This window comes from Siphateles boraxobius, unplaced genomic scaffold (genome assembly GCF_051911475.1).
Source record: "Siphateles boraxobius isolate OS27281-9 unplaced genomic scaffold, OSU_SipBor_1 13, whole genome shotgun sequence".
In the NCBI taxonomy this organism is placed as follows: Eukaryota; Metazoa; Chordata; class Actinopteri; order Cypriniformes; family Leuciscidae; genus Siphateles; species Siphateles boraxobius.
Window position 1 is genome coordinate 23142800 of NW_027508733.1, and position 15121 is coordinate 23157920.

At 37.8% G+C, this 15121-nt stretch overlaps 2 protein-coding genes across 3 annotated transcripts in view; one reads left to right on the plus strand and one right to left on the minus strand.

The window, feature by feature from the left end:
* dennd1b (DENN/MADD domain containing 1B) overlaps positions 1–4595 on the plus strand; it is a 99634-nt gene extending 95039 nt beyond the window's left edge. For both annotated transcript variants that reach the window (XM_077226663.1, XM_077226664.1), the window contains one exon: positions 143–4595. In XM_077226663.1, coding sequence (XP_077082778.1) covers positions 143–742 — 600 coding nt within the window. In that variant the 3' untranslated portion in view covers positions 743–4595. The remainder of the gene's footprint in view (positions 1–142) is intronic.
* Positions 4298–15121, minus strand: part of crb1 (crumbs cell polarity complex component 1) — a 38761-nt gene continuing 27937 nt past the window's right edge. Inside the window, exon 13 of the mRNA XM_077226662.1 lies at positions 4298–6061. Coding sequence (XP_077082777.1) covers positions 5843–6061 — 219 coding nt within the window. The 3' untranslated portion in view covers positions 4298–5842. The remainder of the gene's footprint in view (positions 6062–15121) is intronic.

Here is a 15121-nt window from a genome sequence, read left to right on the forward strand (position 1 = left end):
TTAAACTATTGCAAGATTTTGTTATTAATATTAAGGAGGTATATAGGCTCTGTTTTGATCTCATGTTGACTTTAATGCTTTGTAGACGATTGTGTTCTCGAACAACTGCATGGCCTTAGCGTGTCATTTGTACTGTTTCCAGAAAAATTGCAAGTCTCCTTTGGGAAGCAGCCCTGCTCAGGCTGGTTGCGAAGTAGGAAACGGAGAACAAGGTGGATGGAATATGGGTCAAGACGACAGCGTCGTTCACGGTAAGCATCTCCCGCCTTCGCCTCGACGCCAAGCCAGCTCTCGTTCCCTACCTCTCCGTCCTACCCTTCCCAGTAACCTCCCCAATGAAGAGGTCCCACTGAGGAACTCTCTCCCTGAGGGACCTACAATTCAACTCTTGGAACCTGATGATGCTGACAAACCCTCCAGTTCTGCTGACTCCCAGCTGAGCGCAGACAAACCACACCCAGTAGCCCACAGCCTCTCCCGACAGAAGGTCCTTTCCAGAAAAACCCAGAGGCCCTACCATGAACATGCCCAGCACAGGGCAACAGGCGGGCAACCTTCGGTCTTCATTCCTTGGGAGAAAGAAAACCAGTTCCAGGAGACAGATATGGAAAAAAGAGGGCATGAGACTGAGGAGAAAGGCTTACTAGAGGAGATCGAGTCCATGTGTCGCATCAGCATGGCCATCAAAAGCAACCAGGAGCTCCCGCACTTTCAAAACAACACCAGCCTGGACAAATCCTGAGAAATTGACTCGACGCTCCTGTCTAACAATTCTCGTTTCGTATTTACACTGTCCTATGATGTCAACACCAGCACTCTTTGCATGAATTATTTGCAAAGGTGTTTTGTAGTTAATGTGAAATATCGGTCCTCTTATTTCTCACATTCGATCCGAAACAGCATAACGGTATGTTTAAGAACTGGTGGATGGAAAGGATGAAAATTAGGTTTAAAGGGATTTATGTCAATATTCATCATCCAGTTTTATTTATTTCAGCAGATGATTTGCTCTTGCGTAGTTTCAAATCACTGTTTCGATAAATCACTGTGGGTGAGGGGCGAACTTCTCTGTAGATTTTACTAAATCGTACGAAAATGTTTAAATAGCGAGCGAATCTCAGCTTAATATGATGCCTTAAACAGATTTAATTTGCTTCTACGCAGTATTTCCTGACTGTGACACTGTAGCTGTTTAGCTTGCTAACTACTATCACTACTTTTTGCGTCTTAAAGAGAGATATTTATCTAGGCCAGATGGACAACTGGTTCTCAATTTGCTATATTTTTAAAAGAAAAAAGTATTTTTTCAATACAATTCTCAGGTTTCTGCTTTTATCCCAGATGAGATGTTAGTATTTTATTTTCAGCTTTTACAAAAATCCCAGTTACATTTTTTTAAAAGGACTAATAGCCTTAAAAATGATAGTCATAGTATACTGACTTTTTTGCACAAACGCAACCTGTTACTGACAAATAAATGTATATTTTAAACCCTTATTGATCTCTTATTCAGTACAAAGTTCAGCCCAAGGCACAAAATGTGCTCCACACACATAGGAGAATACAAATGCACAAGTTGTGAAATGTATAACCTAACTTCAGTACATGTTGCATTGTCAGTGTTGCCACAAGGGTTGCTGTAGCAGCTTTAGTATAAACTAGGTGCGTCCTAAATAGCGTACTGTCTGAGTAGGTAATAAAAGTACATTTGATGAGGAACAAACATTGAAATGTCATTTTCTATTTAGTATCCAAGCTCAATTTAAATCCAAGCGTTCTACATCCGCCATGTTGTCGTCATGTGACTTACGGCGTAAGTTGCATCGCTTCATTCACAAATCTTCTCCCGTGGCCTCATGGGATTGAAAAGTGTCCATCAGATACTTCAGAATCTCGCCAGAAGTAGTAGGTCATGTTTTTACTTCTCGCTCAATGTTTATGTATACTATGAATTCCGAAATACTACTCGCCTCGTGTACTACTTTTTCGCCTACTATATAGTAGGGAAGTATGCATATTCGGGAGGAGGGTGTCTTCATCTATGGCTAGTTTCTCTTTTACATGTACAACTACTACCATTGTGGTTCGCAGAGAATCTAGCATGATATATGAATGTTAGAATACAACAGAATTACTTACGAAATTGTACCAATTCTAGTTACGAAAATATTTGTCTTGTTTCATTCATATCGGCTGTGAATGTCATCTTCAAAGCTGTACTGCTACACCAAACAGTAAGTGGTCATTAGATCCAGCACTTGTTTCTTTAGTGGCTGTTGAGCAGGATGATTTAGGACACGTGCCATTCTGTCTGACACTTTAATGACTCTCCTCACCCCTCCTGCGTAATCTGCTGTGGTAAAGATGTGAGCGTAAAAGCATTCGAAGTTTTAGGGCTCCTGTCTCAAATCAAGCTAGGCTTTCAACGTTGCGGTTTAGCCCTGAAACGATATATCCTTCGGCCTTTAAACAAATCGGACGTCCTGATGAACTGCAAATCCCAATCAGAGTTATCAAGCAACTTGTATCGCCATTTTGTTTATTATGAACTCAAAATTAGAGTTTGTGGCTATTAGTCCATGTCTTTTTTTGTTCAATACCCACATGACATGCAGGACATGTAGTTGATGTAACTATCAAAACTTATGGTACGTAAATACAAAATAAAAAAATGCAAATGAAATGAAAGTAGTGTCAACTTAAAATAGCTATTCTTTTCACTTTAAAATGCTAATAGTTTATGCTAGCTCAAAGGTATGATCCTATAAATGGGAAAATGTACTATTTTTAACAATCAGCAATTTTAGTGAACTTCTGAAAAGAAATTTACCCCAATCCTCTATTTAAATACAAGGTTGTGCCTTAAGTGAGTTCATCTGCTTGACTAGCTGCTTCCTTCTAACTCATAAATGGAATCTCATACTTGACACTCTACGTAGACAGCAGCTCTTTATCGGTGTGGTCACATTGGCAAGATTTTGCTGGCAAAAATGATTGTTGATTGACACTATTGTTGATAGTGTTAGTGATGTGTGAAGTCATTTTCAAACCAAGCAGCCCTCTGTTTGTCAACGCTGCGAATCCACACGACCGACTTGAACCTTGAATCTACATAAGGGAACTTTTTCCGCCCACTTGCGAAATTCATGAACGTGTGGAATTCTCTTTAAAAACAAATATTTTTAAATTCACTGAACAATGGTAAATGTGACCGCACCTTGATACACGTGATGCTGTCTAGGTAGACGACTTGTTAGGTTTTGGACAAGAGCTCATATTTATCACAGGTACTTTAGTATTTTTACTTCTGAATGGTTTCTAAAATATTGGTATTCGAACCAAAACCTGAAATACTTAGTAGAATGTCTGAACTTTTTTTTTTGCCTAATAACCTGTTTATTTGGTATATGGTTAATGTAAGAAAGACCATCAGCCTGTTCGATACCAATCAAGCACACAGGACCTCAGCCGAAGTATCTCAGAATGGCCATGTGATCAGTTTTACATTTGCTTCCAGTGCGTATTTTTATTGTCGTTATTACTTTTTGATATTGTGTATTTGAAAAACATGTATGGTTTGGTTTATTGTTGTCATCCATGTGCTCTGTATTATGATGACTTCTTGATACTTGTCTTTGGTAATGACTGAACATTCAGAATAGATAGAAGGTGGTAATTAACACTTTTTATATCTAATTTACATGTGTTTTTTCTGTCATTAAAGTAGAGAAAATAAAATGAATTGTAATGTTATTTAGCATTATTTGAAATTTGGTCACCATTCATGTTGCGGCATTGAAACTACCAAGTGTTTATTTTAAAGCTGAAGTGTGTAATCTTTTGGGAAACCTGTAAGAGAAGCATCATTGTTTTTGCAATTACGATACATTTGAACCAGTTACTGTTCACCAGCTGTTTAAAATTAAACACTACTTGAAACTGGATAGTAAGCACATAAATTGAAGAGCATGCTACCCAAAATCTTTTCTTCTTTCCTGTTTGCATATGCTCGTGTTATTGATGTGCATTTTCGTTGTAAAGTTCTGTAGTATTTTTTGGTAATGGTGGGAATTCTTTTAAGATGCATGAGCATACTTCTTTTAGTCAATAAAGAAATATGATGTCAACTTTTATGACCATGGTACTATTTACGTTTTTGCTTCATAATATTGTGACGTTCTTCATTTTCCATCTGTTTTGCTGTTGAATTCTTTTGTATATTGAGTAATGAGCTGCTGTAGCTGAATCACTGGACTCTCCAGACTGTGCTTTTGAATGTTCCACACAACGCAACATGTTTTTGTCACACAAAAAGTCTGTACAGCTGATTTTATTCAACATAATGATAGACACACCATTCGTGCTTCATTTTCTTGAATGTTTCCTGGTATGTACATATGGAATGACCATGTGATCAGTTTAGTTTGTGGTGGTTGAAGTGCTTTTGAGTGGATGGTAGAACTCGTCCGCATGCTTTCTCACTGCAGTTAAATGGTTTTCAAGTGCAAATTGGGTCAGTCTGGTGTGTTGTTACATAAACTACTGGTACCACTGTATGCACTGTAAACTGAAATAAATTATATATGTCCATAAAACTCACCTGGGTAGATTCACTCTTAATTTGACCACTGTTGTGATGTTTCTGACTGTGGCTTTTGAATTTAAATAAGTGATTCTAAAGGTATATTGGGAAGGGAAAACAACTAAATCAGAGAATAAGTATTGATAATTTTTAAAATACATTAAGCAGGTGATCAGAAAAACTGATACCGTTCATCTAATATCGAACGATTTCTTTGCGGTTTTCCGAACAAGAATAGCAAATTATTACAAGTCCATGTGTACGTAAGTTACTGTGCGATCAATTTATAAAATGTTGATTATGGTTAAAATCAAATTTACTTGACAAATTACAATTTTTATTACAGAGCTTAAGGTAGGCTATAACATTTGCAAGACAAAAAAATCCTGAGACTTTTGCATACACCCGAGAAAAAAAGAATTCTACGCATGCGCACGGCAAAACATATACATAAATCGGAAACAGCAATCTGACTGCATGAAATATTGCACGAGCAAGTTTTCCGTGCAGTCCCAAAAATGACTCGCGTAGAAGTCTTAAGGCCTGTACACACCAAGAACTATAACGATAAATATATTAGCGTCAACACCAATGAACGATAACACTGTTTATTCTAAGTGCGCGCTGCAGGTTTGTCGTCTGGCGCTTTAAATTCTCGAGCTCTTTGAAGCAGAAAGGATTCTTAGATTTCAATATATGTGTCATTCCAACATATTGTTTCGCTGCTATTCTTTTATATTTGGAACTATATCATTATCATTATAGCTATCATCCTTGGTGTGAACAGACATTTAGGGGTTTTTTTCCCTCTCGCAAATGTCACTTTTAGTACAGCTCGCTGGCAGCACAAACACAAATAGAAAACCTTGAAACGTCCTGACCAGGCGCGATGCAAACACTTAGCCGTTTCTTCCATGAAATCAAATTGGTCTGAACTCTATTAAATATGTTCTATCTAGCTGTGATTGTTGAGCAGCATTTGATGTTCAAGTTACTATTATTTTAAACACTTTACAATTCACCAATCAATTAATCCTAAAGCTTTTCAGAGGTAAATATCAGTAAGTGTTTGTCACAAAATATTATAAATTAAACATCCATTATGTGAAAGATTGTCCAATCAAAAATGGTCATTTGTAATACTGTTATCTAGCTGATGAGAGCTGCCATATGATCAATGAATAAAGAGGCCTTTTTTCTTCGTCTTCTAAAGCCAACAAGCCATGAACAACATGATTGGCCGATCATTGGTTGATTGGCTCAGATGAGCCTCTCCATTGGTGGAGGTTGCACAATGTTCCACATCTCCACTCTTGAACCTTCCTTCTCCTGCCGACTGGGGCTGTAGGTGCCTCGTGTGGCGCGTCGGTTCATAGTCATGATCAAAGCTGTGGTCACGCCGAAAAGAACCAATAACAGAATAATGGACACCAGGGTGATGGACAGCAACATGGCAGATGTCACGCTCTCTGCATTCAGCTAAAGAAAATAAAAACGGGGCGAAGTTAGTTATGAGTAGTCAGTAAAATGTAGATTCCTATTTTAAATACAACAAAGAGCAGATGCTATTTGCTATTTTAATTTAATCAACCTAATAAAGCCGTAGCCTATAATCTGGATTTAGATGTTGGAAAACACTAAGAAGCATCCCAGACAGCAACATAGAGTCGGGCCAGATCCGGCCACATCTGGTACGTGTGGAATCCACATGCACCAGATGTGGGCCGGATCTGGGCCAACACTAAGTTGCTGTCTTGGATCACACAAATTGAGATCATCTTGGCTCAGTCTACATAAGCTGACAATCTGGAAGTTTTTTTTTTTTTTGTACCAAGGTAGGCTACTCTCTCCAGTGCAGATCGATTGGCACAGCTGTCTGCTCCCAGTGTCCCATCCTACCCCATCTGCCACCCCTCTTGACATTTTCTCCACAGTCAACCCTGATGCAAAAATTAAGTCTTCTAACAAAACATACTGCCTTTTATACAAGAGTTCATTAAGTAGGCCAATAAAGTTAGAATAAGATTAAATTTTTTGTTTTGCAAACCAGTGATTTAAATGAATCATTTGAATGAATGATTCAATGACTCACTCATTTGTTTTGTTCCTAAATACGTCTTTGTTTTGAATAAGTCAGTTGACTTTATCTCTGTTTAGTTTCTTTAGTTTGACATTATCATGCAGGTAATGACTTTGTAGGCAGCGTTTGCGCATGAAGGTACCTCAAAAAAATGATTTCAGACAGACTTCTGAGGCAGCGTAACAGTTTAATGGTCTACAATAAAAACATGAGCTTTGGTGATAACTAAGCGAATATTTAATTACTACAATACAAATTTTTTGCAAGAAATGACATCAGAAGTCGAAAACGTTGGTCAAAAACTTACATTTACTCAAACTTACCTCCAACCGCAACTTTCAGACACCATCTTTATTTTTTAGCTCAACTGTCACAGAATGCCAAGCATTGTGGGATATCAAAGGCAGAGAAGAATACATCTATGCTGCCTTAAAATATCGATCAGATGAAGGTATCTCATGCAGGCAGTGGCCGTTCTAGACCATTTCAACTGGGGGGGCCAAGCTGGGGCCAGTTGTACTGTTACATTTAGACCTTATTGTTGTCATATCATTTTCTGCACTGCACTGCAGGCATTAACAGGCAAAATACCATGTTTATAATCATTCAACAATGTATTTGCATTTCCATTATATTTTTACATTTGCATTACATATTCAGTATTAGTCACAGTAACTGTAATTGACATGATGTCCTTCTTTCTCTTCATTTTGAACAGAACAATAGAGCAAAAGCAATGGGGACCAAGAAGCTTATTAATTCATTTACTGAAAATAACTGACTTGCTAGGTAACTGTCTAACCTTTTGCAGGGTTCCTGCACACTTTTTAAAATCGAATTTAAGGCTTTTTAAGGCCTGAAGAAATCAAAATTCATACCGTACATTAGGGGTGTGCAATATTGACAAAAATATATCTCAATATTTTCAATGTTTTGTTGATGATTAGATGATATTTTACTGATTGTGTTTTTGTGCTGGTGCCATGGCTGGTTTAGGCCTGTTGTTGACAGCAGACTCACAAAGATAATCCATATTTTTTAATATTCTATGGAGTGGTCAGTTAACAGCAGGGACCGAAATAAATGTTTTAATGAATTTATAATTAATTTAATTTGCCTACTTAAATTGATTTCCAGGGGCATTTTCACCTATATATGGACATTCTTTCTAAACTTATTTAGAGTTATGAATCACCTTTTATGTCAAATACTAACATTCAAATTATACAGTAATTATACTTATTTATACAATAATACTTAATTATACAATAATTATACAGTACCACTGTTACCAGTCAAATTAAATCATTTAATCAAAATCCATGTTTGCAGTGCAGTCTAGAGGTGACACAGAAGCGGCATTAATATATTTACACTCCATTTACAATTGCATAAATAAAGCTATGAGATTTTTATTTATTTAAATAAATATTTAAACATGAAATGATTTCTAATTTTAACGTTTTGATTAAAGGGTACTTTAAATATAAAACTAAAACCGCCAGTAGGCGGCGGCAAGTCACGGTCTTAATAAGTGAGTTGAGGGATTCACTCATTCAAACGATTTGTTCAAACGGCTGATTCATTCGGGAAAGGAGCAAGTGATTCCAAACGCGGATTTCAGTCAAGAAATCATCGCTGTCTGTTGAATTGAGACTCTGCTACGGTTTCATTTGGAAATTCTAGTCGGCGAAATAAAGGGAAAACAAACAATATTGACAATATTGTGTATAAAAGGTAACGCCCAATGTTAACTTATTGTTAATTTAACTGTTCTATAAGATCAATATCACAGTTGCAATTGTGCACGGGAAAACAGCACTCTTGCTGATGTGATATTCTAATATAAGAACATAATATGATATAAATATAAGACATAAACTAATTTGGGGACATAGCCTACCTATGAACCGCACACAGCAGTGAAAGGACGAGAGACAAATACGCGATGTCAGCTCACAGTGCCTCGTATACAGTTAAAACATTGATTACAATATTTTAATAGACAATACACATCGCACACCCGATACGCACATAAAGAATGAACTTGCAACTAAACTGACATTTACCAGCTTCCCAGATAGCACAAGTACACCACGGAGACGTCTATTTGATGTGCGTGTTTACATCTGGAAGACGTATTTTTAGAGTGTTTGCTCATCTGCAATACGTCTATAGGACGTTTCCTGTCAGATGTCAAATAGACGTTTAGAAAATGTCTTTAAGATGTGATGATTTAGAATGTATGTTAAACTGACATCTTAAAGATGTCTATCAGATGTTAGTAAACAGCAGATGCTTTCCAGATGAAGAAATCTTTAACAGACATCTTGCAGATGTACGTGTGCTATCTGGGTTTCTCCTTCTCTCCTCTCTCGCGTGCAGGAGACAGACTTATTCTGCCGCGATTCCCGCGAATGTGATGCGAATTGTCACGTGAACAAGCAAATCCACAAAGATAGAATAATAAAAAAATAATACGCATACAACGATAACAATGATAGCAAAAAAACAGTTTTGTAAAAATTATTTCACACTCCACATTTAGCGGGGCCAAGCTTGTTGTCACAGGGGCACGGCCCCCCCTATAGAACCGCCACTGCATGCAGGAGACTGGAAGTGAAGCTAAAGTTGGATTCAGACGTGTCTTGATGCCTTCCTACCTTGGAATTAATCCTCCGAAAACTGCATTTTTAAGATTTCTGGCTCAGCCTAGGTCTGTTCGATTTGAAGCGCTGCTGCGCAGACCGATCAGTAGCCTATGATATCAGAGTACCGCGAGAGTGGTTCGAAAGCATACAGAGCCGTCTGCTCTCTAATCGTTCTTACTGCACTTTGATGTCATACACCGATCGATCTGTGCAGCGCCTCTTCAAATCGTACACACCTATTGTTTCGTTACTGATCCAACCAGTGTTTTTGAATAAAACTTTTGACTGAATGATTCAAGGACTCACTCAGGTAGAGAGTCTTTTGTTTTGTTGAATCAGTGTTTTGAACAAATCGAACGATTCATTAATTCAAACAAAAATACAGTCACTTGTTGCCACCTACTGGCATAACAATGTAACCTGTGGAAAGATTTTCAGGACCAAAATTAGATTATCCAATCCAGCGCTTCCCACACCGGGTCCATCTGTTGAAGCAGCCGAGACAGGCAAGAAGCTCATGGCCACAGAAACTCTGAGCTGAGCTCATCACCTCCTCTGAATGCAATGTTTTATGTGTGTGAGAGAAAGCGAGAAGGAGAGAGACAGCCAGACTTTCCAGCAGACAAACGACCCTGTCACTGCGATAAGCTTCTCCCGATATATTTCTCCCTCGTTTCCAGACCTGCAGCGATGCTCTGCTGAGTTGCATTTCACACAGAACGCTGCTGCGCCTTTCTGCTGGCCAAGCACTATTCTGTCACTCTGAAGACACAAACTTTCTCTGCAGACGTGGAACAGAACCACAGACCCACAGATTCCTCACACTGAGACACATTTATGCTTCAGCAGTCAAAAAACACTAACCCTCAAGAACTGAGCTTGCATCCCTGTCGCATTGCCTCTGCATTAATTATCTATTTTTAAGCTTTTTAAGAAAATGTATTCCATTAGTAATAAAACTGTATGAAAAAAATTTAAATGATTCATAATAACAGGATGTTAACCTACATAAAGTTATATTGCGTTTTACGTTTACACGACAGCGAAGTAGGCTACTAAAAATGGAAACGTTTTTCCTTTGCGTTTTTCACAGTCAAGCGGCAACGTTGTCAAAACGATCCCGTTCGCACAGATCCGTGAAAAAGACAAAAAACACTGTATTATTCATGCCAGGCCCATAGTTGGCGATGTTACTTTGTAAAAAACAACATTGTGCGCCTATTTACTGAACATGTAATAAGCATGCGCATGACGTTAACGATTTGTGTTTTTGTAGTTTACACTGAGACAATAATGATATCGTTTTCAAAAACTTGCACTTTGAAACCCCTTTTCAAAAGCTTGCGTTTTCAGGCCACCAAAACACTGCTGTCGTGTAAATGAACGACCAAAACGCATAAAAATTGTCTGTTTTTAGCTGAAAATGGTGTTATTAGCATTGATATAATGTGGTGTTTTTTTATTTTTTTTTACAAAGTGACATCGCCAGCTACTGGCCTGGCATGAAAAAGTATTTTTAATAGTTTTCGCGGATCCGTGTAAACGGGATCGTTTTGAAAGCGATGTTGTCTGTACACGAGAAAAGCAAAGGAAAAACATTTCCGTTTTTATTACATCGTTGTTGTGTAAGGCCCTGTTTACACGAGAACGATTCTGGGTGAAAACGTAAAAATATTTTATCGGATGTGCCTTTCGTTTACATGGCGACGTCGTTTTGGAGGCTTAAAAACGCAAAAAAGTGAAACCACCCTCCAGAGTGGAGATCTTAAAAACGATCCACCGTCGCGTTCCCATCTAAACAGTAAAAATGCAAATCTGCAAACTGTGGCTCTCGTCGCGTACGTGTTTACGTCACAGGCATGCGCCATTACAGGAAAATAACCCCAATATGTCGGATTATTTCCATACGTCGGACCTTCAAGTTGCCATAGCAGCTCTGATAAACGTACAAGAGTCTTTTCAGCAGTTGTACAAAATATTCTCAGATATTGGTGTTGTTGTGTCGCAGTGCTTCACATTGCCACCTAGCCGCCTGGAGTGCATAGTACATCGAATTTCACACACTTTTGGGTCATCATATGCACGCGGATTTCCCCCCGATAACGCTCGTCTAAACGCAGAATAAAAAGTGATAACGCAACACCACTTTTGCGTTTTCTCTCCAGATCGTTTCCATGTAAACATAGCCTAAATGTACCCTTGGTACGCAAACGTCCTTTCCATAATATGAATCATTGAAAGAATCAATAAGAACAATTCATTGTAGAGAATCGTTTTGCTTAGATGGTTCATTTGATTGCACCTATTCGATAAAACGATTTGCTAAATCATATACCTGCACAGGTCTACACTCCAATTTATTTTGTAACGTTAAACAAAACATAACACTAGCAATATAATTTTTTTGTTGTTTTATGCCTGACACATACTGCTCTAATTGCTATGGGTTATAAATAGATTACATCATCTGAAAGAGAAATTTGCGTGACAAAAATCTGTGTAGCACAGGATGAGCCATCAATAATTTTAGTCCTTTTTTCTAAGAGAGAGAGAGAGAGAGATAGAGAGAGAGAGAGAGAGAGAGAGAGAGAGAGAGAGAGAGAGACTGTACATTTGAAATATGTTTGTCTTTTAAAAGGGGTTTTGTTCATTTTTATGCATATGCTATCACTAAAAGTCACAAATGTCTCATTTTGATAATATGGGGTCTTTAAGAAAACATCAAAGCTCAGAGAGCAACACTTAACATGTCTTAGCATGAGATCTTCTCAACCAGCATCTATCCTGTTAGATGGGATTACCAAAGTGGAAAGTGGCTATCTTTAACTCGCACAATAGCATTTTGCTCACAAGTTAAAAATAAGGATCTTGAGAGGATTACATTTATCTGTGTTTTTCTGTATTCAGTCACAATAATCTTAAACTTTGTGATATCAGTTCAGCTCATTAATCACATAAATATCATTTGGTCAATTTAAATATTTGCCAAGAAAAATATGTAAAAAAAAATCTAATTTAAAATGCATGTGCCCATGTGTAACCATTGACTAAGAGTATTATTTCATATTAAATACATTGAATACATTTTCAAGCATATTACAGTGTGTTTGTGTGTGTGTGTATGTATATACATATACAGTATATACGCAAAAAACGCATTCGACCGGATTACTTTCATAGTGTAAATACTCATGTGGTCGAATGTGTTCGAACAGCCACAAAAGACTGCCTACTGATCTAATGAATATACATTACGGGAAGCGCTCTAGCCAGACGGGATTTAAACTTTGTTGACTGAAGACCCAAGATTGGTTTGAAACTGAGTAACAGGGGCCCTCGGCGAGGGGGGGGGGCCCACAAAGATATATTGATAATCCATAATATTTAAATAACAAAATCACATAGTTAATAATAATATGCTATTGGCAGGAATAAATTCACAAGACTTTCCAATTTTCCATCCGTAAAAAGTAAAACCATCCGTTATTTGCCTAGCATATTGTGCCCTCACATAGTGATCCCCCTATCAAAAGCAGAAATGGTTTGGTCTTGTATTCCAGTGGTTAAAGGGATAGTTCACCCAAAAATGAAAATTCTGTCAGTATTTACTCACCCTCATGTATTACTAGTGTAATAGCGTAAGCTTCTGTTGTTGTACGTCACACGCATGACCCACATGACCAGCGTCGGCCAATAGTGAGCCTGCGTGTGACGTAGCTCTACGCTATTACAATTCGTTAACTGACTAGAGGCCCACAGAGAAGGAAATTAATAGTTGAAATAAAGTCGTTATTTTTGTTTGTTTTTGCACACAAAAAGTATTCTCGTTGCTTGATAAACTTAAGATTGAGCCACTGTAGTCACTTGGACTATTTTAACGATTTCTTTAATAACTTTTCGGGGCTGGCAAGTTTCAATCCCTGAAGAAGCCTATGGACTAGTATGGAGGAGTGATCCAGCTCTCAGATTTCATGAAAAATATCTTAATTCGTGTTCTGAAGATGAACGAAGGTGTTACGGGTTGGAACAACATGAGGGTGAGTAAATACTTACAGAATTTTCATTTTTGGGTGAACTATCCCTTTAAATTCAGCTTGTGGAACTGGCTTGGAAAGGAGCCTCGCACTACAAAAAAAATGAAGCCTAAATCAGGTTATCAAAAAAGAAAAGAGTGGGCAAGTAGCCTAAGCTGCAGGAGGGCAGACAAGTTTTCAACTAGTTTTTTTGGGGGGGAGGAAGAATGTTTTATTACTTAAGAACTTATTACTTATCCCTTTACCTCAGTGAAGTAGTCTTGTCAAAAGAAGCCTACGGGTACTTTATACAAAGTAAATAATTAAATAATTGTGCAAATGTGACGATACCAGTCTTTCTGCACGGTTTTACCAGAGAATGTCTAATATAGGGAGAACGTTCACTCAGTAAACTTCCGGCTTCTGAACTGGTTGCAGTTGCTGGGAGTTAGATTTTTTAGAGTCACTTATTTGCATTAAAAAAGTATTTTAAAATGTAAATGACGTCATACACATCGTTCCACCAGAGATACTGCTTTACGGCAATTCTTCAGTCACTTTGGTGCTTTCGCGATCTGCACTTTCTTTTTTCTCGAGGCATCGACAACACAGCTGACACAGGTAAATACACGCGCTAGAAGAGTTTTTGTTTTGTTGTTTTAAAAGACCACGCTGAAAATAGACACACACATTCTGATCCCGCTTCAGATGCCACGATGCCATCAAGCGGTATCTCTGGTCGTAATCAGTCCTTCACTGACCAATCAGCATTCATTAGCAGAATGCTAGCATGTAAAGGGCAATAAAAACTCAACCTGTAAGAAATCGAAAGGACATAAGTACTCGTTCATTCAACTTTCGACCTATAACCCATATTGAACTTGCAAAACCTACAATCAAATCTGAGATTTCTCAATGGCAATCGGGTGAAAGAGACACATTTAGCCGTCTAGCTCCATAGACGCCCATTCATTCGGTACAACAGAGCTCAATAGGGAGTGAACAGGCTTTCCGTAGATGGGCTTTGGTTTTACTGAGTAGGCCCTACAGAGACACGCAGATAGACTGCTGCATTCAAATGGTTCCTGTTTGCAGCGCTGAGCACCAGCCAATCACAGAGAAGTCTGTTGAGCACTCTTGCCAATCACAGAGAAGTCTGTTGAGCATATTGGTGTAGCTACAAATTAGAATTCCCGTCTGCTCAAAATGAAAAAATATTTGAAGGCTACATTTTAATGCAGCTATTATTTACATTTATATTATTAATGTTAATAATTCACTTATTTAATTTATTTTTTATTTCATAATAAATAAAATTGTTAAATTGTTCAAATTAGTCATGTTTGTAGGAAAGTCAAATCACACTAAACTGTTTTCGCTTTATTAGAGGAGAGTTACCACATCACGCGGCTTTATTGTTTATGCATGCAATGGTTTTATCACATTTGTCATACTGTAGGCTATTACAGCATGGTCACAAACATCAGCGTCCACTCTGAAACCAGTCACTTCTCTATATAAACATGCAATTAAGATATTTTATAAGAAACCTATGATATGGCATCATTGTGATATCATACAAAAGCATAAGCTTTTTACTTTTGAAAATTTTGTAAATTTTAGTAGGCCTATTTTGAAATTGACTTTTAAATGTTTGAACAACTGTGTGTCACCACTGTTCTCTGGCCTCATAGAGAGGCATCAGGGCTCTTATAGACATTCCACCAGAGCCTCAGTTAGTGGGGATTGTGTGCTACTAAAGTTTAGACCAGTTAGACCAGTTTATTTGGTCAGA